General features: G+C 44.1%; 1 protein-coding gene across 1 annotated transcript; it reads left to right on the top strand.

Annotated features, from left to right (window-relative positions):
* Nucleotides 1-1,645: 1,645 nt before the first annotated feature.
* Nucleotides 1,646-21,894, top strand: LOC119530952 (olfactory receptor 13G1-like). Its single transcript, XM_037831607.1, has 4 exons — nucleotides 1,646-2,305; nucleotides 2,950-3,198; nucleotides 21,628-21,804; nucleotides 21,883-21,894. Exons 1-4 carry the CDS (start codon nucleotides 1,646-1,648, stop codon nucleotides 21,892-21,894), a joined length of 1,098 nt encoding a protein of 365 aa, XP_037687535.1.
* The last annotated feature ends 1,300 nt before the right edge of the window (nucleotides 21,895-23,194 follow it).

Below are 23,194 nucleotides of genomic sequence, written 5' to 3'. Positions count from 1 at the left end.
CGGAGTGAGTAGCCCCCACTCCATCCTACTGCATCTTTTGCACCCCAGTTCTGTAGGGACACAGCTGGGGCTCCAGTCAGCAGCCTGTGCAGTCCTCAGCCCAAATAAGGGTGGGGGGCAAACAGGTGAGAGGGGTGAATAGGTCACAGTGGGCCCTGTCTCAGAACCCTGAGCACACCTGTCCCTGAGCTCTGCCCTCCGTGTGTTCTCAGTCAGGTGCATATTTCTGAAAATCTGCAGCATCTCTGTTCCTGGGACACTGGGGAGTCCAGCCCCCTGGTTAGGATGCACATGTTGACAGCTCCTTGTTCTCAGGCAGTCCTTACCCAGGGGAAACTCCCAAAGCAGGTGCTCAGACCTTCCTTCCCCCCTGGGTGCCTGGGCCTGGGTGCAGGGGATCAGGGGAGGGCGGGAAATGTTCACCATGGGGTGGATGGATTGGCAGATCCTTGGGCCTTTGGTTTGGAGCTCAAGGAAGATGGTCTTTTTATCTGACCACTGCCTTCTCCTGCCTGAGGGGCTGGGGTCAGGGTTGGGATGATGAAGAGGTGGGTGAAGTAGGGGGTGTCACTGTCATTGCAGCTGGGTGGATGCATTGGCAGCAGGTCCCGGGCAGCTCTCAGGCTGGGTCTGTGCCTTTCTTCCCTGCTTCCCCAGCCCCGGGCACAGCCTGACCCTCACTGAAAGGACAAGCTTCCCACGTAGCCCAGGAGAACCTGGAGGTGGTTAGAGCCTGGAGTGGGGCTCCTGCTGGTGGCTGGTCCACCTGTTCACATGCAGCCCTGGAATCCCCTGATCCAGCCACCTACCCACTTCCCTCCAACTCTAGGGAGCAGCACAGAGAGGATGCGGCAGTGTGCAGCAGTCATGCTTTAGACTGACAGCCCGAGAGTAGGTAATGCACAGGATCTCTGACAGTGCCCCCCAACCTGTTCCAAGCCTGGTGGCTGCTCCCCAAGACTGGGTCTGTTCTGGTGCCTTGGGCACTTCTCAGGCTACACCCCAAGTTGAAGATCCTTCAGGGCACACAAAGTCCTCAACTGAGCCCACCAGTCCTGCCCACCTTGCCTCCTTTGCAGGTGAGAATTCCATCCTGTCTTTGAGGCAATCTCCCTGAAGCCTTACCCAATCCCCAAGCTGAGCTGGTTTTTACTTGGGAAACACAGAGGCCTGGAGCCCATGGGCCCACTGTCTGTGTAGGTTTGCTTCCATATGACACTCAAAAGGGTGCCCAGTTCTCTGCACTCCATGAAACATAGCTAAGTCTCTTCCAAGTATCAGGATAATGTAGAAAATGCTCACAAAGTGAAAACAGGCTGCAGTTTCTGTGAAAACTACTGAGCGCTGCTGCCCCAGCCATCACCCAGAAGAAGCTCTCCTGGCAGGGTGGTTCTGAGAGCTTGGAAGGTTCTGGTGGTTGTGGGGTCCAGAGGGGAGGGTAAACCACTGGATCATCTCCCTTAGCGCAGGGACCCATCTTAACATCTTTGTCGAGTGCTTCCAGGGCAGAGGCCCCACCACACTCATCCCTGAGAGTCTTAGCAGGACCTGAGTGCAGAGAGGACACATCACCCACCTGGTTCTTGTGTCTCCCTCTGCCAGGTGTTGGCTGCTTCCCAGGAACCCTGGAGAACCTCCACACCCAATGGCAGCAACCAACCACACGGCCGTGGTGGAGTTTGTCCTGCAGGGACTCTCAGATAACCCCCAGCTGCAGGGTGTCTTCAGTGCTCTCTTCCTCCTCCTTTACCTGACTGCTCTTATAGGGAACGGCCTCATCCTCATGGCCATCTGCCTGAACGCGGGGCTCCACACCCCAATGTACTTCTTTCTCACCAACCTGGCCATCTTAGACATTGTCTGCACATCCACTATTCTTCCCAAGTTGCTGGAGATCCTGATGGATCAGGGCAGCACCATCTCCTATGGAGGCTGCATGACCCAGCTTTTCTTCCTGACATGGATCCTGGGGGCTGAGCTGCTGCTGCTCACTGTCATGGCGTATGACCGCTACGTGGCCATCTGTCAGCCCCTGCACTATCACACACTGATGAGCAGGCCCCTCTGTGCCCTGCTGGCAGGCAGCGTGTGGGCAGTCAGCGGGGTTGACTCCTCTGTGCACACTGGCCTGATGGCACAGCTAATGTTTTGCAGCCACAAGCATATCCGTCACTTCCTGTGTGAAATACCCACCCTGCTTCCTCTTGCCTGTGGTCCAACAAATCTGAACAACATTATGATCACCATTGCATCTGTTTACATTGGTGTGGTCGACTTCCTGCTCACCATGCTGTCCTACGCCTTCATCATCTGCGGGACACTGATTACGTGCTTCAACTTGGCGGGCCTGGGCTGGGGGACCTGATCAGCCCCTGGGGAGGGTGGTGGGCACGGGTGACAGCGCCCTCCACAGCCCCCCGGGCCTGGGAAAGTGAGGCCGGAGGCAGGCCCCATTTCCTCACCCAAAATACCACTGTTAGGGGAGGCTTGCCAGAGGGAACCGCCTTTTCCCCACCCCCTTATCTTGCCCGGACACTCCCCGTTGCCAGTGCAACTCCCATCACCACCAGTGCGCATACATTGTTGCCAGACACCGTTACCGGAGCAACTCTCGCCCCTTTTCAATCAACCTCCGCGCCCTCTCAGAACCAATCCAAGCCTTTAACCTCTACAGCTACCCCGCCCTCTAAACGCCCGATATAAGCTTGTACTCTCCCCTAATAAACTCTCTTGGCTTCTTCACCCTAAAAGAACCGTGTCCCGCCTGTTCCTTTCTCGCCGCCCTCCATACTTTGCATGCCTACGCCGGGGACCGGGCCCAGTCCCCCGCCTCGCCCTCGCCTCTGGGAAAGAGCCCCCGCCGCCGGTACCCTCCAAGCAATCCTGAGAGCCTAGGATTTGGCAACCGGCCGCCACCTCCCCCCCCCAGACGAGTCAACTGCGACCGCAATCATCGCCAGCATCCTGCGCATCCGCTCAGCTGAGGGCAAGCGCAGGGCCTTCTCCACCTGCTCCTCCCATCTCCTGGTGGTCTGCCTGTACTACTCCACTGTCATCTACACCTACTTACTCTCAGGGTCTGAGTCCTCCATGGAAAATGGCAAAGTTGTCGCCATAATGTACACAGCAGTCAGCCCCACCCTGAACCCACTCATCTACACTCTGCGCAACAAGGATGTAAAAGAGGCCCTCAGGAGGGTGCTTCCCACATTGAGTAAATGAAAGGAAATGGCCAAGTGTAATCTTGAAATTCATATAATTTCAAAACTTGACTTTGGGTATCTAAATGGTGGAAGGTACTTCACGTGATAGATTTATAAGCAATGTCCTCTGCCAATGGGAACTGGACATCTTTATGGGGAACTTTAAACTTTCCAAGGATCTAACTGTGGATACTCTCAGGCTTCAGGGGAGCAGGATGTGAGGGAGAAACATGGGAGAGCCAGTGTCCAGGGGGAACAGCAGGAGACACAGGAAGGCACATCCTCCATGTCCTAACTCCAGGACCTCCTGACATTTTCACCGATTCATGAGCACCAGGGACAAGGTTGTGTCCTTCACATTTGGTCACCATGGGCCACCCTCTCTTTCAGAGTGGGATCTCGGGTTCTGGAGTGAGGTCCTTAGGCTCATTGCGTGGTGCATTTTCCATGGGATCTCTCAGTATCCTGATTTGGAGAACCTCACCTGGACTCTGGTTATCCAACCCACCTCCTCCTAGCATGAATTTGGGGAAGACACAAGATTCCCTGCTCCTCACCACATCTGTGGCACCATGGAGAGGAGGGCAGATGGCATTAGGCAGCTTTCCATTTTACTGACCTGCAGAAAAGAGATCTATTTTCATATAATTTAGCTTTCAAAAAACAGGCACCATGAATCTTTAACAAAGATGCTTTGTCATCATCACAGGAAAGAGATTTTCTTGGCAAAATCTTCTCCAACATTTCTTTTAAGGACTCAGTTCCTTTTCAGTGTCATTTTATTAGTATTGATATTAATTATTATTATTATCAGCTTCATGCCCTTTGTCTTGCCTTTAAATATTTGTATTCTTCATTGCTTCAGCCTAGACTCTCTTCTGGTAATTGCATCTTGTCCACATCTGCATTTATCTTTAATATTTGCCAGAGATACCCACATTAATAGCTGCAGTCCATTCCTCACCTACAAACTCAGATTCTTTGATCTAACTACAGAGCTAACATAGCACTTGGCAGTTTTCCAGGGATCTTATTCGACAGTCTACATGTATGCTTCTCAGTCCCCAATTCCCATCTAACTGTCAGAGTCATGATTACTGAAGGATTCTCAGCCTCTTTCCCAGCCCCTGTCTGCAAAGCCTCCTCACGGGTAGTGATTGAATCTGAGCACCTCTCACGTCTGCTGCTTCTCCCTTCTCTGACACTCACCTGCAGATACCAGAGCATTCCTGCTGGATGTCTCAGCACTGCCACCTGGTCTGTCCACATCTATCCTGACCTCCCAGTATCAGTTTTCTGCCCTGTATTCAGAGTATAAATTTCATAACATTTCCTGATGTAAGGTTTCAGGCATTTAGCAAAGTTGAAAGAATTTTACAGTGAAGACATATTTGTCCATTGTCTAAATTCTACCAGTAGTTGTTCCCACCATTGTATTGTTACTAATCCATCTGTCCATCAATTCAACTTGTTTTTTATGAATTTCAAAGCAAGTTTCAAACATTAGTACCCTTTCCTTAAATATATCTTCTTGATTATGATTTGGATTCAATGTTTGTTTAGGTCCTTTGCCCTTTGATGTAAAATTTTCAATGAAATATATAAACCAGTGTGTACATTTTCTGAATTTTGACAACACTCACAGTTGTATAACTCAACCCACTGTAAAGATATAGAATATTTTTCCCACCCCAGAAGGTTCCCTCTGCCCTTGTCCAGTTGATCCCCACCCCACTCCTTGCTGAAGTCATCACTGTTTTGTTTTTTTCCACTGTGGCTCAGTTTTTCTTGTCATAGAATGTCATATAAATGGAATTACAGAGTGCACAAGGCCTCTTTCAGTTAGCTTACTATTTTTTTTTTTTGAGATTCATTCATGTAGTTACCTGTACCATTACTTTGTTCCTTTTTCTCCATTAGTATTAAATTGTATGAACATACCACATTTTATTTATGCATTCACAAGTTGATGGACATTTTTTCTGAGTTTTGGAGATTATGAATAAAAATGCCATGCACTTTTGAGTACATGTCTTTCTGCAGACCTGTTTTTGTTTTTCTTGTTTAAATGACTAGAAGTGCGATTGCCTGGTCTTAGTGAATGTGTCTGCTTGATTTTGTAAAAAGTGTCAATGTTTTTCCCAAAATGGTTGTACCATTTCACAGTCTTGCTAGCAATGGGTTGAGAATATTGGTTCTCCACATCGTCACAAACAATTGGTGTTATACAGAGAAGTGCTTTACAAATTGAAATCTATGCTATTTCCCCTCTTAAAGTCATTGAGTAGCTTCCTATTGCACATGGGTGAAGTTGGAAATTCTATAGGATCTGTCCTGTACTTTCTTCTTTTCTAGGCTAGAGGTGTACTGCTGTAAACTTCGGCTTAAGTACTGCTTTAGTGGCATCGTGCAAAATCTGACATTCTGTGCTATCATTTTTATTAAGTTCAGAATGCTTTCTAATTTCCTTTGTGATTTCTTATTTGAACCATGTGCTATTTAGAAGTGTGTTATTTAGTTGCCAAATATTTGGGTATTTTCCAGTCATCTCCATTTTACTGATTTCTAATTTAATTCATTTATTATCATTGAACATGGATTGTGTGATTTGAACCCTTTGAAAAGTGTAAGGCTACCTCCTATAAATGTGACCTTTGTAGGAGCCTTAGGATTGGACCATTCATGTGCATTATGTTTTATGACCACAGAAGCCAGCTTCCACTGATGACTAGGAAGTCAAATAAGCCAAGTAGCAAAGGTGTCCAAAACCTGCACTGCAAAGCAAGCATTCCACCAACTGCTCTCCAGAAGGAGACCTGTGCCCAAGAGTCTGCAGTGGACAGGAGGAAAAGATGATGGCATGGGAAATCAGGGGCCTTTCTCTGATAGAAGCGATGAAAAAGCACATTCTTTCCTCTAATGGGAATTCCAAGAGAGGTGAACTGTGCAGATCAAACAGGACTCATGTGAAAGTGCAGTGAGTAAAGGTGGCACAGGAGGCCCCCACACTCCAGAAGTGCCCATTTTGGGGAACATGAGCTCCCCACTGGCCATGCGTTCACCTGAAACATAAGGGGTTTCTCTGCCAAGACACTTTTCATGCAGCCAGCATGGCCAGTGGCAGGCTGACCTCAGAGAGGTTTCCTAGATGCAGACCATGAGATGAGTGCTCCATGTCAGTGATTTATTATGGAGATGCGCCAGGAAAGCCAAGGGGGGAAGGGAAGAAGCCAAGTAAGAATGTTACTCCAGATTGGGTCTCATCCTCAGCCGGACCCTACAGGGTTCCCTGAGGCACAAAGTGACCACAGTTTGCCCACCTCAAGACAAGGGACTGGGCATTCATGCTTCTACCACAGTCAGACACTGCTGTGGGCCCTGGTGGGAATGTGAGCCTGCAGCACCGCTGCTCTCTTGCATTCAGTGACATGGCTGAAGGAGCCAACACTAGTCCTGGGATGTAGGTGCAGGTGAGAGTTATCAGCAGGACATGTGAGGATGCTGGGGGCTCAGAGTGATGGGCCAAGCCCCTGTTGCGTCCAGAGCAGGGAGAGGCCAACCCCATCCTGACATCAAGAAGCAGAAGATTGGGCTTCTAGGGAGGTGGCAGTTTAGGAGATGCAGAGCAAACTTCTCCATGAATAAAACTAGAGTTCTACCAGCTGAGAAACAAAGAAAGGAAAGAGAGTTCTGGAGAAGGGCATGGAGCTGAGGAATATTAGTAAGGGTAACTTAAAAGAGAGGGAGAGAAAGAGAGAGAGAGTGAGAGTGAGAGACAGAGAGATACTGAAAAACAAATCTGACAAATAAAACTAAAGGGTAAGATGGTTAGTTCAAGAACTACCTTCACATTAATAACTTTGAATGTGAATGGATTAAACTCCCCTATTAAACTCTACAGACTGGCAGAATATATTAAAACATATGATCTATCAATATGTTGCCATCAAGGGACTCATCTTAGACCCAGCCAAACAAAGAGAATGAAAGTGAAAGGACAGAAAAAAACATTCCATGCAAGCTGCTGTCAAAAGAAGGCAGGCATAGCAATACTAACATCAGGCAAAATAAACTTTAAATGCAAATATGTCATGAGCGTCAAAGAAGGACATTATATACAAATGCAAGGGACAATTCACCATGAACAAATAAAAATCATAAGTGTTTATACACTCAATCAAGCTGCTACAAAGTATATGAGAAAAACATTGGCAAAGCTGAAGGAAGCAATAGATGTTTCTGCAATAATAGTGGGAGACTTCAATACACCACTCTCCTATAGATAGAACAACCAGACAGAGGAACAATACAGAAATTGAGAACCTAAAGAATGTGATAAATGAACTTGACTTAATAGACATATATATATATAGTGTTACCCAAATTACCAGGATATATATATTCTTCTATAGTGCTCATGAAATGTTCTCCAGATTAGATCATATGCTGGGGCACAAAACAAGCTTCAATAAATTTAAAAATATTGAAATTATTCAAAGCACATTTTATGACCATAATGTAATGCAACTAGAAGTCAATAACAACCAAAGAACCAAAACATATACAAATATGTTGAGGTTATACAGTACACTGCTAAACAATTGGTGGGTCAAAGAAGATACTGCAAGAGAAATCAGTAAATATCTAGAGAGAAATGAAAATGAGAACACAATATATCAAAACCTATGGATGAATAAAGGTGGTGCTGAGGGGGAAATTTATAGTTCTAAATGCATACATTAAAAAGGAAGAAAGAGCTAAAATGAAAGACCTAACTGAACAACTGAAGAAGCTAGAGAATGATCAGCAAACAAACCCTAATACAAGGGAAGAGAAAAAATAATGAAGATTAAAGCTGAAATAAATGATATGGAGAACAAAAAAAAAAAACCCAATAGACAGTATAAATAGAACCCAAAATTTATTCTTTGAGAAGATCAACATTGACAAACACTTAGCTAGACTGACAAAGTCAAAAAGAGAGAAGACACATATGAACAAAATCAGAAATGAGAGGGGAGACACTACTCTGGACTCTGAAGAAATTAAAAATCATAAGAGGATACTGTGAACAACTGTACACCAACAATCTAGACAATTTAGAGAAAATGGATAATTTCCTGAAACACATGAACAGCCTAGACTGTCCTGAGAAGAAGTAGAAGACCTCAACAAACCAATCACAAACAAAGAGATTAGTCAGTCATCAAAAAACTTCCTACAAATAAAAGTCCAGGGCCAGATGGTTTCACAGGGGAATATGACCAAAATTTCCAAAAAGAATTGAGAGCATTCCTGCTCAAACTTTTTTAGAAAATAGAAGAAAAAGGAGCACTACCTGCTCTAGTTTGAATCTATTATATCCCCCAGAAGAGCCATGTTCTTTAATGCAATCTTGTGGGGGCAGACGGATTGGTCTGTTGGTTAGGGTGGAGACTCTGATTGAATTATTTACATGGAGGTGTGGACCTTACCCATTCAGGTTGGGGCATGGTTAATTCACTGGAGTGTTTAACAGTGTTAACAGCTGACTCAGATGCTTGCTGACACATAGAGACGCTTGGAGATGCAGACAGAAGGGCATTTGGAAATGCTAAGCTAAGAGATGAAGCCCTGAGTTTGCCCCAGGGAATCTAAGGGAGGGCTCCCAGATGCTTAGAGAGAAAGCCACTGGAACCAGAATCTAAAGCAATGCAACCTGGGAGCAAAGGACCAGCAGACATCTGTGATATGCCTTCCCAGCTAACAGAGGTGTTCTAGATGCCATCAGCCATTCTTCAGTGAAGGTACCCTCTTGTTGATGCCTTTGTTGGACACTTTTATGTCCTTAGGAAGGTAAATTTTTAATAAAGTATCCCCCCTTTATAAAAGCCAAACCGTTTCTTGTATTTTGCATAACAGGAGCATTAGCAAACTGGAACAGAACACACAGATCATTTTATAAAGCTAACACCACTCTAATACCCAAACCAGATAAAGATACTACAGGAAAGGAAAACTACAGGCCAATATACCTAATGAATATAGATAAAAATTTTCAACAAAATACTTGCAAATCTAATCCAAAGACACATTAAAAGAATCATATATTATGACCAAGTGGGGTTCATTCCAGGCATGCAAGTGTGGTTCAGCATATGAAAATCAATGTAATACAATACTTTAACATATCCAAAGGGAAAAATCAAATGATCATCTTGATAGATGCTAAAAGAGTGTTCAAGAAAATTCAGCATCCCTTTTTGATACAATCATTTCAAAAGGTAGTTATTAAAGGAAACTTCCTCAATATCAAAAAGGTCATATAAGAAAAGACCATAGTCAGCATAGTACCCAACAGTGAGAGACTGAAAGCCTTCCCCCTAAGATCAGGGTTGAAACAAGGATGCCCACTGACACCACTATTATTCAACATGGTGCTAGAAGTTCTAGCCAGAGCAATACAGCAAGAGAAAGAAATAATAGGCATCCAAATTAGAAAGGAATAAAACTGTCTTTTTTTGCCTATGATATGATTGTATATTTGGAAAATTTTGAGAAACTGGCAGCAAAGGTACTTGAGGTAATAAACAAATTCATCAAGTTTAATGCTCAAAAGTCAGTAATGTTCCTGTACAGTAGAAATAATCTCACTGAAGAGACAGTAAGGAAAAAAATTCCATTACCAATAGCAAAAATAAATAAATAAATAAATAAATAAATAAATAAATAAATAAATAAAGTACCTGGGAATAAACTTAACCAAGGATGTAAAATACCTCTACACAGAAAATTACAAATCTTTACTAAAAGATATCAAAGAGGACCTAAATAGGTGGAAAGATGTTCCATGTTCATGGATTGGAAGGCTAAATGTCATTAAGATGTCAATTCTACCAAACTGATCTACAGAGTCAAGACAATTACAATCAAAATTCCAACACTAATGTTGCAGACTTGGAACAGCCAGTTATCAAATTTATTTGGTAGGGAAAGGGGCCTTGAATTGCCAAAAATGTCCTAAAAAGAACAAAGTGGGAGGGCTTACACTTCCCAACTTTAAAGCTTACTATAAAGCCACAGTAGTCAAAACAGCATGGTACTGCCAAAAAGATAGACACATTTATAAATGGATTTGAATCAAGAGTTCAGAAATAGACCCCCTAGATTTTTGGTTGACTGAATTTTGATAGGGCCCCCAAGTCCACTGAACTGGGACAGGACAGTCTCTTCAACAAATGGAGGAGCTGGGAGAACTAGTCCTATTGTTTACTCCTTAGTTTGGACACTTTTATGACCTTAAGACTGTAACTTTGTAACCAAATAAATCCCCTGTTTAAAAGCCAATTCATTTCTTCTATTTTGCATAATATCAGCATTAGCAAACTGGAACAGATTTTGGTACCAGGAGTGGGGTCTGCTGAGCTTGCAAATACCAAACATGTTGGAACTGCTTTTTAAATAGATAAGGGGAAAATTCTGAAAGAATTGTGAAGACCTTGATAGAAAGGGCCTGAATGGCTTTGAGAAGACTGTTGGTAGAAATATGGACTCTAAAGATACTTCTGATGAGGGCTTGAACAGAAATGTTGAATGTATCATTGCAAACTGGAACAAAGGCAATCCTAGTTTTAAAGTGGCAGAGAATTTGGCAAAACTGTGTTCTGGTGTCAGATGGAAGGCAGAATTTGAAAGCGATGAGCTGGGATACTTAGCTAAGGAGATCTCTAGAGTATGTGTGGAGGAGGCAGCCTGGTTTCTCCTTACAACTTAAAGTAAAATGCAACAAGATAGAGATAAGCTGAGAAACAAACTCTTGGGTACAAAAAACCAGAAGTTGATGGTCTGGAAAACTGGGTTTCCAGGAAGTGAGACCCCAGAGGCTACAGCCTCATGTGAGGATTTAATGAAACCTGCAACCAGCCAGCTATTTCAGTAAAATCCAGGATTGGAGATGGAGTTATTCAGAAAGGATTTGTGGAAAGTCATATTGTCTGATGGGTTTGAACTCTGCAAACTGCAAGCCAAGCCAATAATTTTGTTGTGAGATATGTATATACAGAACAACTGCTGGTCTGGACTGGAGAGGATGGAGAAGGAAGAAATTGAAGGAAAAACTTCTTCAAAGACAGAACCATGGAGGTTGAGGTCTGGAGACAAGAAATCTTGGGCAAGCAGAGCAGGGCAACCCATGCACATGGAAAGGTGAGTTTGCCCTGGAGGCAGAGGGCAGGCCTTCTGTGTTGCTGCTCAGGAAGAGTGCTGCCACCTCAGGCCTCAGAGAGGGTGAAGCACATTCCCCAGAGATTGGGGACAGCCTGGCCACCACCCTGCTGTTCAGAGAGGGGAGAGCCTTTGCCCCAGAGTGGCAGAGTCTGCATGGCACCCTGATGTTTGAGGAGGGTAGGGCTGAGAAGAAGGTGGTCTCCCCAAATGTGGATATGTTGGAACATTCGCTCCAGTGTTTGGAGAGAAAAGGGCTACTACATAAGCCTTTGGAAAGTGTGGGACTGCCACTCTCTCAAGCCCTGAGGATGAAACATCATTCAATCAATTACTCTCAGACTTTGACATCTAATGGCGTCTGCCCTGCAGGTTTTAGGACTTGTTTTGGTGCCTTAAACCCTGTTTTCCTTTCAGTTTCTCCCTTTGGCAATAGGAATATTTATCCTATGACTGTCCCTCCTTTGTATGTTGGAAACAGATAACTTGTTCTAAGTTTCACAGGTCCATGGCTAAAGGGGAATTTTGCCTTAGAACAGACCACACCTGTAACTTATTTTTTTTTAGATCTTGTACTTCCCTATTGTTACTGAACTGATTTAAGTTTTTGTGATATTGTGATGGGATGAATGTATTTTGTATATGGAAAGGTCACGTCATTTTGGGTTTCTGAAGGTGGAATGTGCCGGTTTGTATCATTATGACCCAAAAATGTCATATTCTTTAATGCAATCTTGTGGGGGCTGACATATTATCATTGATTAGGTTGGAATCCTTTGTGTTTCCATGGAGATGCGACTCAATCAACTGTGAGTGAAAAGTTTGATTGGATTATTTACAGGTTGATATGGACCCACCAACTCAGGGTGGGTCTTGATTTAATCAATGGAGTCCTATAAAAGAGCTTATAAATGGAAGGACCTCAGAGCAGCTGAGAGTGACATTTTGGAGAGCAGCTGAGAGAAATACACTGAAAGCAGACTTTTGCTAGCCCAAAGTTTGCTCCAGAGAAGCTATGAGGGATGAAGCCCAGAGTTTGCCTGTGAATATGCTAAGACAGGACCCCAGGCACCTGGCATAAAGAACCAAGAATGCACAGGAGCTGAGAGAGGAGCTGAAATACTACCCAGGATCAGCAGACACCAGCCACATGCTTTCCCAGCTAACAGAGGTTTTCTGGACACCATCAGCCATCCATCAGTGAATGTACCCGATTGTTGGTGCCTTAATTTGGACATTTTCATGGCCTTCAGACTGCAAATTCATAACCAAATAAACCCCTTATATAAAAGCCAACACATTTCTGATATTTTGCATAATGGCAGCGTTAGCAAACCCAAACAATAAGCATCAGTCCCACAATGAAGGTGCACATGATCAAAAGATGTTGTTTAAAGGCATGTGTCTCACAGATTGGCACTACAAATATAAATGTTTTCATGATATACTTCTAAGGCAGGACACTGGTATAAAGAGTTAACAACGGGGTGGTATATGAGAGAAACTACCCTTTGCATATTATACACTTTATTTAATAGGAATATCTTACTAGTACTGCACTAATACTAGGGATGAATAATTAGGGGCTGATAAAAGCTTTGGGGTGTTTTTGTCATGATAATTGTTTAAAATTGAGAGTGATGATGACTGTACAACTAAGTAAAAATAGTGTGAGACAGTGTTTATCTTGGACAGAATATATGCTATATGAAATTAGAAAACCCCTATTTAATAAGTCAAGCCCTCAATCTTGAGACTTCCTCCTGTGAAACTTATGGCTGTGTAAGAGAGGCTAAGCCTACCTATAATTATGACTAAGAGGCACCTCGAGGGAACCTCTTTTGTTGCTCAGATGTGGCCTTTCTGTCTCTAAGCCCAACTATGCAAATAACATTCATTAACCTATCCCCTCTTCATGGGACATGAATCCCAGGGCATTTAATCTCCTTGGTGACATAGGACAAGACTCCCAGGAATGAGGGAGGCCCGGGTATTGAGGGATTGAAAATGCCTCCATGACTGAAACGGGGGAAAGAAAGGTAACAAAATAAGGTAGTGGCTACGAGATTTCAAATAGAATTGAGAGACTATCCTGGAGGTTACTTCTATGCAACTCCAGCTAGATAATACGAATGGCCATGGTATGCCAAACTCTAACCAGCAGTAGTCCCAAAATACCTAGGTCCCTTTGGGACTCTATGAAAGTTTCACTCGCTAAGTTTACTTTTCAGAAACTTAAATCTTTCAGAGTGTTCCTATGCCAGATAAGTCCCCAAATCCAGAGACAATGGCCCCTTGAAGAACACCAACCAGTTGCACCCCCTTCCTTAAATGTCAACACACTTTCTCAATATGAATAAGTTAGGGTGGTTACTACCTAGACATTCCTGAAAATCAAGAATGTAATTAAAGGTAGAGGAAGGAGAAGCAGAGAAGACAGGATTCAACAAAAGATTACTAATACTGAATCTTTATATAAATGTTGTTTTAGATGCTCATGTATTAGAATTGCTAGAAGGAAATAACAGAACTGGTGGAACTGTAACACATAACATTCATTTAAATTTGCTCTATAGCTACTCATTAAATTTTACCTTGAAAGTTATAACCTTCCTGTATATTTGTTATATTTCACAATAAAAAATGTAAAAAAAGGCAGCAAATGATTAAGTCATGACACCCCTTTACCTAGGCAGTGGGATGTCAAGATAAGACCCAACCAGGCAGTGTCCAGGAGCTGAGGTTGTCCACCAGAGGTCAGCAGTTTCGTGGGTCTGAGGTCACCTGCTCCACCAGACACTGCTTCATGCACCAACTGACCTGGAATCCTGACGATCCACCAGCTGGAAGATGAACCCTTTCTAGGAGATGGGATGGCTCAGGCAGGTCTCATATAATCATAGACCCTGCAAATTGGGCTTCTGACTCCCTGGAGGTCAGGCAGGAAATGCAATGTGAGACCCTAGACCTTGCATGGCCACATAGGTGGTACTCAGGGTCTCCTTTGGGCAGTGGAATCGAGCAGGAGCTGGTATGTATTTTCCATAAGGATCAGAGAATGAATATTTTGGGGTTTGTGTGCCATGCAGTCTCTCTTTGGACTGCTCAACCCCAATGCTACAGTGATGAGGCAGCTGAAGACAACATGAAAAAGAATAAGAAAGACTATGCTCCAATAACAATTTCTTTATGGACATGGAAACATGTCACATATAATTTTCACCTACATTGAAATATCATTGTTTGATTTTTTCAAGCATTTAAAAAGGTACAAAATTTTTAGCTTGTGAACCCTACTAAAACAAGCACAGGCTGATTTGGCCATGGCTGTACATCTCCTGAAACTGGCTAAGCAGCCTGAGGTGCATTGCTGCCTTGATTTTATGGAACCTGGACTAGCTTGTTGTGTGAAGGAAACAGTTATGGAGCAAAATGCTGAGGCCATGCTAGTGAGCAAGCAGGCTCATGTGGCCTTCAGTCGCTCCCTGAAGCTGGACCTGATGAAGCAGGTTGACAGCTGACCAGCTGCCCTGTGTGTGCACTCATCTGAGAATGAGGGCTGTGTCAGCCCTGGGAGAGTTTGGGGCCCATTTCTCCAGTTAGTTCATTGACTCAGAGCATGAGAACCTCAGCGTCTGACCTGCCAGTCAGGCCACAGGTCTTCTTGTACTAGATGCTGCAGGACAGCCAGTGCCTGGACATCGGCCCCCTAAAGCATCAGCCCTATTCCAGCCAAGAACCACCTATAGGTGCCCAGAATGTCATCAGTTCCAACTCAGTGATGAGATCTGCCTCTGAGACCTGGCCACCTTCTCTGGTTCTTCCTGATCAAGGTGAACAAGTGGCTGTGAGGGCACATCCCTGGGGTGATTTCAGGTGATACAGGAACTCTCAAGCCCTTGTCACAAATCTTCTACAGTTATTGTTGGGGTTGCAGAGAGGGAGTGCAGAACATGACATATAAATCTAGTTTATTATAAATAAATCACATGGCCACTCTGAAGGATATGGGAAGGAAGAAGCCAACATACATGACTTTTGGAAAACAACATTTTGACTCAGCTCTTAAGGCTAACAGCAAACAGAGTTGCAAACAAACACTGCACTCCAGTTGGTAAATTTGTTTCTCACTGAGTACAGTGTAGCATTTCAGCAGCTCCTTCTTTTGTAGATGAGGATTGAGCAAATTGTAAATTTGTAGTAGGCAACCAGAGCTGGGTCTCTCATATGTTGGAGGAAGAAATTACAAATGGATCTAGTGGGGGAGGAAGGCAGAATAAATCCTGTTGTGTTGGATTAGCAATGGAGGTATTAATATAGACTCTTGTTTCTAGAAAATATTCATGGGTAGTAATAACAACAGATGAGTTTTGTGTCTGGATTTTAAACGTGCATTTGCCAGCTGGGTCCACTGCAGAGACTTGAGGCAGGGACAGGGTAATATCAATAGACAGATCCATACTCAGATCTAGGTTTGTAAAGAAAATTCTCAAATGAAAGGAGTTGATATTCCTTGAAGAGTGATTGATTCCAGGGCTGGGGCAGGGAAAACACCAGAGGAGCCAGGAGCATGCCTTGAGGAGACAGAACAGAAGGAGATGGTGGTGTTCTCTGAGCACAGTGCTGACAGTCTCAGTGCTGGGCCATGGAGCAGATCTCCCAGTGGTGTTCATGTCTTTCTCGGGTTACATCACACAGCTAAGGCTTCTCTACTTAAACCATAGTTTTCTGAGTCATATCAGGAGAGTGAGAAGCCTGTCTGGTGTTGGTATGGCTAAGAGAAGCCTTTTTCCTGGGTAAAGGACACTGACACTGTCCCTGCTGTGCTGGGCAAATCCTCAGTGAGTGCATGTGAACACACATTGGACATCACACAGTTGAATTGCTTAGGAGCTTTTCTGAACTATTTTGTGTGTTATGAGTGGTCTTTAATGTTCATCTTGCAGTTTCCAGCATCCCTTCTGCATGTGTGGAGATTGTAAGCCATTACTCCCATCCTAAAACCCAGGAAAAAGCTGGACACATTGACAAACAGCAGATCTTTTTAGATTCATCAGAGAATTGAGGCCACAGGTCAAACCATCTCCCCACAAGCATGAGAGAAGTGAGGAGAGGGCCAGGGACTGGCTCTTGGCTGAAGTTGGCACTGGTAGGAATGCTTGACTGTAACTGATGAGCTGTGGGGGGCACTGTTTAGACTAAATTGAGATAAAGATTTTAGGGGATCAGATCAAGGGGAGGTCACATGAGTTCCAGAGTTTTACCTCCAAGAGCTTGACAGGGTCTCACTGTGAAGAGGGGAAGAAGTTCTCCTCATGGGGCCAGTAGTGGCAGGGTCAAAGGAACCACTTCAAAATCTGCCCAGAGTGGTTGGTCCTGCTTACCAGGGCAGTGGCTCAGAGTTACCCATTTACCAGACCCTGACTGTTGGGGAGGAGGTGAAACACTCACCTCAGCACCACCCCCAGCCTTTGATAGGGTATATGTAGAATACCCAATTCCAGCCACCCCTTGACCCCATCTGACCCAAGGGGGTGGGTAGCTGAGAATCATTTGTAAATATTTTGCTCAGGGGCAAAGGCCTTGTAAAGATTGTGAGCAAGCTATAGGGTTATAGAACTCTTCCCCTCTCCCCCCCACTATGTGCAGGCATTATGGCAGAAGGAACTAAAAGTCTTCAACCTTGTTTATGAGGACTCTAGGGAACAAGAAGACAGCAGGGGATGCAGAAATAAAGACACAAGGGTACATTTTAGTGGTTAACTCTTGCCACTTATGCCTAGCCAAGGAAATATTAAACTTAACATGGAAGGTCAATGTACCTCAGTCCTTTTACCTAGTACATCATATCTAGCATTCAACAAAAAATTATACAGCATACTACATGAAAAATACAGTAAAGAGGCAGAACAACTGTCAAAATCAGAGTCAGATATGGAAGAGATAACTGAATCATAAGGTTGGGAATTTTAAATAACTATGATTAATATGCTAAGAAAAATGGGAAAGTGGATAGCATGCAAGAACAGACTGGTAATGTAAGCAGAGAGATTAACACTCAAAAAGATGATAAAATGAAATGTTACAAATAAAAATCCCCAACAGTATTGAAGAATGCCTTTTATGGGCAGATCAGTAGACTGGACACAGCCAAGCAAAAAATTGGTTAGCTCAAAGATGCCTCAATAGAAACTCCCAAAACTGAATTAATTGCAAAAGGAAAAAGAATGAAACAGTTGCAACAGAAGACCCAAGAACTGTGGGACAATTATAAAGGGAAGACCATATGGTAAATGGGAATACCAGAAGGTGGAGAGTGAGTGAAAGAAATGAGGAAATGTATAAAGTCATAATTGCTGAGAATTTTCCAAAATTAATGACAGCTATCAAGTCACAGATCAGGAAATGCAGACAGCAACAAGTAGGATAAATACCAAAAATATACATGGAGGATCATCATATCCAACCTGCAAAAAATCAAAGAAAAAGAAAAATTTGAAATGAGACAGAGGCAAAAAACAAAAACAAAAACAAAGAATACGCCTTCCTTACAGAAGAACAAGGATAACAATTCTCTTCCAAAACCAAACAAGTAAGAAGTGGTTACAGTGAAATATTAAAAGTACTGAAAGAAAAAAACAAGCAGACTAGAATTCTGTGTCCAGAAAATTATACTTCAAATGAGAAGGAGAAAAGATTCACTGCTCCTCACTTTTCCTGTGAGTGTCGTGGCCTTGGTGCTGTGAAGGGGATCAGAGATGGTGTCAGAGCCTTCCACTTCAGTGACCAGCAGAAAAGAGGTTTATTTTAGTTCAATTTTTTCCCTTCAGAAAAGGGCAGCATCACTCTTTAACCAAGAAGCTTTGACATCATTGAAAAGATTTGTTTTGTTTATTTATTTGTAGAAAAGTTTCATTATTTAATGGGTTCAGTTCTTTCTCAATCTCCTCCTTCCCCTTCTCTTCTTCCTCCTCCTTCTACTTCTTTCATCCTTTTTTTTAATTGGAATTGTCCTTTGCTTCTAGCCTCTCAATGTTTGTGTTCCTCACTGCTTTAGCCTTTACTGTCTTTTCTTCTCTTGGTGATTGCATTCATGCCCAGATCTGCATTTATCATTCATATTTTCCAGCAATATCTAAATTTATAGCTAGAAACTGTTTGTCACCTACAAACCCAGACTCATTGATCTGAATGTGGAACTATCATAGCACTCGGCAGTTTTCCTGGGATCCTGTTCCACAATCTATATGCATGCTCATCAGTCCCCTCACTCGTCTCTGCCAGAGTCACGATCACTGAGGATTCCTGAACTCTTTCTGAGCCTCGGTATCTAAATATTCTCATGGGTAGTGAATGAATCTGAGCACCTCTCACATCTGCTGCTTCTCCCTTCTCTGACCCTCACCCGCAGATGCCAGAGCGCCCCTGCTGGATGTCTCAGCACTGCCACCTGGTCTGTCCACATCTGTCCTGGACCTCCCAAGATCAGGTTTCTGCCCTGTATCCAGAGTTTTAAATTTCATAGTATTTCTTAAGCCTACCTATAATTGTGCCTAAGAGGCTACGCTTACCTATAATTGTGCCACCCCCAGAGAACCCTTTTTGCTGCTTAGATGTGGCCTCTCTCTCTAAGCCAACTTGGCAGGTGGACTCACTGCTATGCTCCACCCCCCCCCATGTGGGACATGGCTCCCAGGGGTGTAAATCTCCCTGGCAACATGGGATATGACTCCTAGGGATGAGTCTGGGCCTAGCATCATGGGATTGGTAAAGATTTCTTGACCAAAATGTGGAAGAGAAATGGAATAAAGGGAAGTTTCACAGGCTGAGAATTGAAATGGAGTCAAAAAGTCATTCTGGAGGTTATTCTTTTAGATTTTAGTGTATTAGAATAGCTAGAAGGAAATACTTGAAACTGTTCAACTGCAACTCAGTAGCCTTGATTCTTGAAGACAACTGTATAACTGCATAGCTTATATTGTGTGACCATGCGATTGTGAAAACCTTGTGGCTCACAACTCTCTTTATCCAGTGTATGGACAGATGAGTAGAAAAATGGGGACAAAAAAAGTAAATGAATAATGGGGGGGGATGGTATGATGGGTTGTTTCGGGTGTTTTTTTTACTTTTATTTTTATTCTTATTTTTATTTCTTTTTTACTTTTTTTGGAGGAATGAACATTTTCAAAAATTGTGATGATGAATGCACAACTATATGATGGTACTGTGAAAAGCAGATAGTACCCTTTGGATGACTGAATTGTATGTGACTTTATCTCAATAAAATTGCAAAGGAAAAATAATTAAAGCAGTGTTGACAATATGACTCATGAGACTTGCACCCTAGGTAGGAAACCCTTAAAAAGATGCCTTTCTGTAGGCTTTATTGACAAGTCCATACACAATGACTCCTCCATGGAAAATGGCAAAGTGGTTGTCTAGAAGGTCCAACGTGCCCATGGTTGGTGTAAGTCCAATGCTGGACCACCTTGGAAAGACTCCATGGACCTCCATCTGTCTGCTGTGTACTCATGCATATTTCTGAAAACCCTTTTGCAAGAGGCTGAGGTTTGCGCCAAGCCAGTTTGGTGCTCAGTCCTCATTTTCTCTGATTATGTTCCTGCATAACAAATGTGCTGATATGATGCTGAAATGCATTGGCATTGGTGCTCAATTCTGAAATGCTGGCACGGAGTCAGCTGGGATGAGGAGTGAGGAAAGATCATCTCTATTCATGAACAGGAAGGAGAGGATATGGAAAGGGGAGCACAGAACCATATATAGGGGTCAAGGAGTTGCATGTTCATTCTGATGGCCACAGGGAACCATGGCAAAGGGGCATGATGGGAGAGAGTTGTTCTAACACATCTGGCTTGGTGGCTGGTGACTCCATCAGGCTCCTGGTGTATGACCTGCCTGGGTAGGATATGTCCTTCTCAGGACTTTGGTATAGGGAGTGGAGCAGAAAGTCAAGCTCTAGGAAACCCTGCTGCCTTCCCGTGTGAGGCCCCTGACCCTCAGCTTGGCCCTGCATTTGCTCCTCCTGCTCCCAGGAATCGGAGGTCTCTGACCTTGGGTGTGCATCTGGAGTACCACTGTGCCTGCCTGGTTCTGATTCCTGAAGGGCCCCTCAGCCTGAGCCCACAGGCTCCATTTGAACCCTGCACACTGGACTCTCCCATCCCCAGGATACTGAGTTGTATCAACTCAGTTCCCCCTAAGTAGATCACCCTCCCTAAGCCCCAAGCTCCAGGCTCCACATCTGAGTGGGACTCAGGGATCCTGCTGCTCACTGAGGAACAAGCTCAAGTCTGGGGCTGCTGATCATGGCATATGGAGGGATAAAGGAAAGAATCTGTGCTCCAGGCAGAGGGAACAGGAGGGTACCTTGGGGAGAGGACAGGGCAGACTGGACACTGGCAGGCAAGCAAGACCACACTGTAGAGCTTCACTGGAGCTTATGAACTTCCATCCCCAAGCAGGGCATGACATGGCTGGTCTGAGCGGGAACACTACTCACTGAGGTTGGCACTTTGGGAAGATCAATGTTGCAGTATGGAGAGAGGTGGATGGGACACAAGTGTACATCAGAATGTGGTCATTGAATGATGAGGTTTTTCCTGGAAGGAAGGATAAGATGAAGGAAAAATGGAAGACGAGAGAGTGAGAGAAGAATATAAGACAGGAGAGAGGAAGAATGGATGGGAAGGATAATGGAAAACTGAAATGAGAATGGATAGAATGGGAGAAGCCTAAAAGGAAGGCAGAGGCATTGAGAGAGGGCTAAATGCTTCTGCCCACTCTTACCCCACAGTACATTTTCCTGGAAGCCATTGTTAGTGGGTGATTGTTACATGCAATGGGTTTAAATTTGGGGAGAACCAGTCACATGAATGTATCACGACCTGCCTATATTGACCACTACTTAAAACATTTTTTTTGTAGCTTGACCATAGATCAATAAAGTCTGACCAGACTAGTCAAAGGCCATGAGTAACCAAACACTGGTGACAGAATTCATCCTGCAGGGTTTCTCAGAAACACCACAGCCCCAGGTTCTCTTCTTCATCCTCTTCCTCGCCTTCACACCACGGCCCTTTGTGGCAACTCCCTCATCGTGGTGGCCATCAGCTTCAGCCCTGGGTTCCACACCCCCGTGTTCTTTTTCCTGGTCAGCTTGGCTATTTTTGATGTTTTCTGTGCATGCACTGTTTTGCCTAAGATGTTTGAGATTCTGGTGGCAGAGAAAAGAACCATCTCCTATGGGGGCTGCATTATCCATATGTACTTCCTGACGTGGTCTGTTGCAGCGGAGGTGCTTCTCTTCATTGCCATTGCCTGTGATCACTACGTGGCCATCTGCCAGCCCCTGCATTATGGCTCCATGATGGGCCCCCAGGTGTGTGCAGCTCTGGCTGGAGCTCTGTGGGGCATCAGCATACTGGGTGCAGGACTCAAAACCACTCTGGTGTTATAGGTGACCTTCTGAGGGCCCAAAGAGATAGATCACTGTGTTGTGACAATCCCCCTGTGTTGCTGCTCTCTGGATCCTCTGCATATTTTAATGATATTGTGACAATAATGGCTGACATCCTCTATGCTGTATTGAATATCCTGCTCACCATGGTGTCCTATGGCTTCATCATCTCCACCACCCTGAAGATTCATATGGCTGAGAGGGGCAGCGAGCCTTCTCCCCCTGCTCCTCCCACGTTGATGTGCCCACCAGGTGCTACATTACAGACATCCACACTTATCTGACCCTGGGCTCCAGCTACTCCCCACAGATGAGAAAGGTCATGGTGGTACTTTATTCTATGTGAGACAAAGTTGAACTCGCTCATCTCCACACAGATCTCAACAAAGTCTTGACATTGTTAGCAGAGAAACTGTAGTTACATTGCTTAAGAAAAAGCTGACTACAGGAAGGTGAAATTTCAAGTTATCATGATCTTAAATGTATTGATTGGGTGTCATTTTACATTGGAAAGCAAAAACTAAATCAATTGACATGGTGTCTCCTGATTAAATACATGCGATCAGGAAGAAATTCCTGATAGACTAGTATCAATAGGGGACCTATAAACTATCTCACATTTAACAAAGGAGGAAGCTTAAATACATAGATACATGCCTAAATTCCTGGCAATAAGACATGGAATTAGTGATAATACAAAGTGAAAAATGAGAATGAGACATATTCAAACCCAACTGTGGGCATCAGTACCAGGCTGAATTGCTAGGTAACAGCTCTGAGGTTCACGGCGCAATGTCAAACATATCCTCACACTGGCATTTGGTTACATTTTTTGTGCACCAAACAGTTTATGAGCTTCTCAAGAGACAGCCAGGTCCTTCTGCAACCATGTGAGGGTCAAGTTCAAGACAGGGGCTCAGTGGATTCAGGATTAGTTGAACAGAACCACTGAGGAAAGGGGGTTTGGTGATCCGGCAGAGAGAGCCAGAAAGGGCTGGGGATCTTAAGGGAAGTAGGGCTCAAACACATTTGAGAGCTGCAGGGAAAGGAGGGAACTAGTGACCCAGAGAGGCTATGGCCATGGTGCTGTGTCCTCCGTCATGTGGACCTGGCAGTGTTTGGACAGGGAACGTCTTGATGGCTCCTGTTGGGATATCAGTGAGGGCACAAAGACCCATTATAGAATTTAACAACTTCTGTAGAACACAGAAGCCCTTCTCTGTGTGCCTTTCTCCAGAATTTCTTTGTGTCATCACATTGCAGTGTGTACCCTCTCTTTTATCCACAGGGCAGCGCAGATGTGGAGGACATA

This window comes from Choloepus didactylus, chromosome 4 (assembly GCF_015220235.1).
Source record: "Choloepus didactylus isolate mChoDid1 chromosome 4, mChoDid1.pri, whole genome shotgun sequence".
Lineage (NCBI taxonomy): Eukaryota > Metazoa > Chordata > Mammalia > Pilosa > Megalonychidae > Choloepus > Choloepus didactylus.
This window is presented reverse-complemented; position numbering and strand designations above follow the sequence as displayed.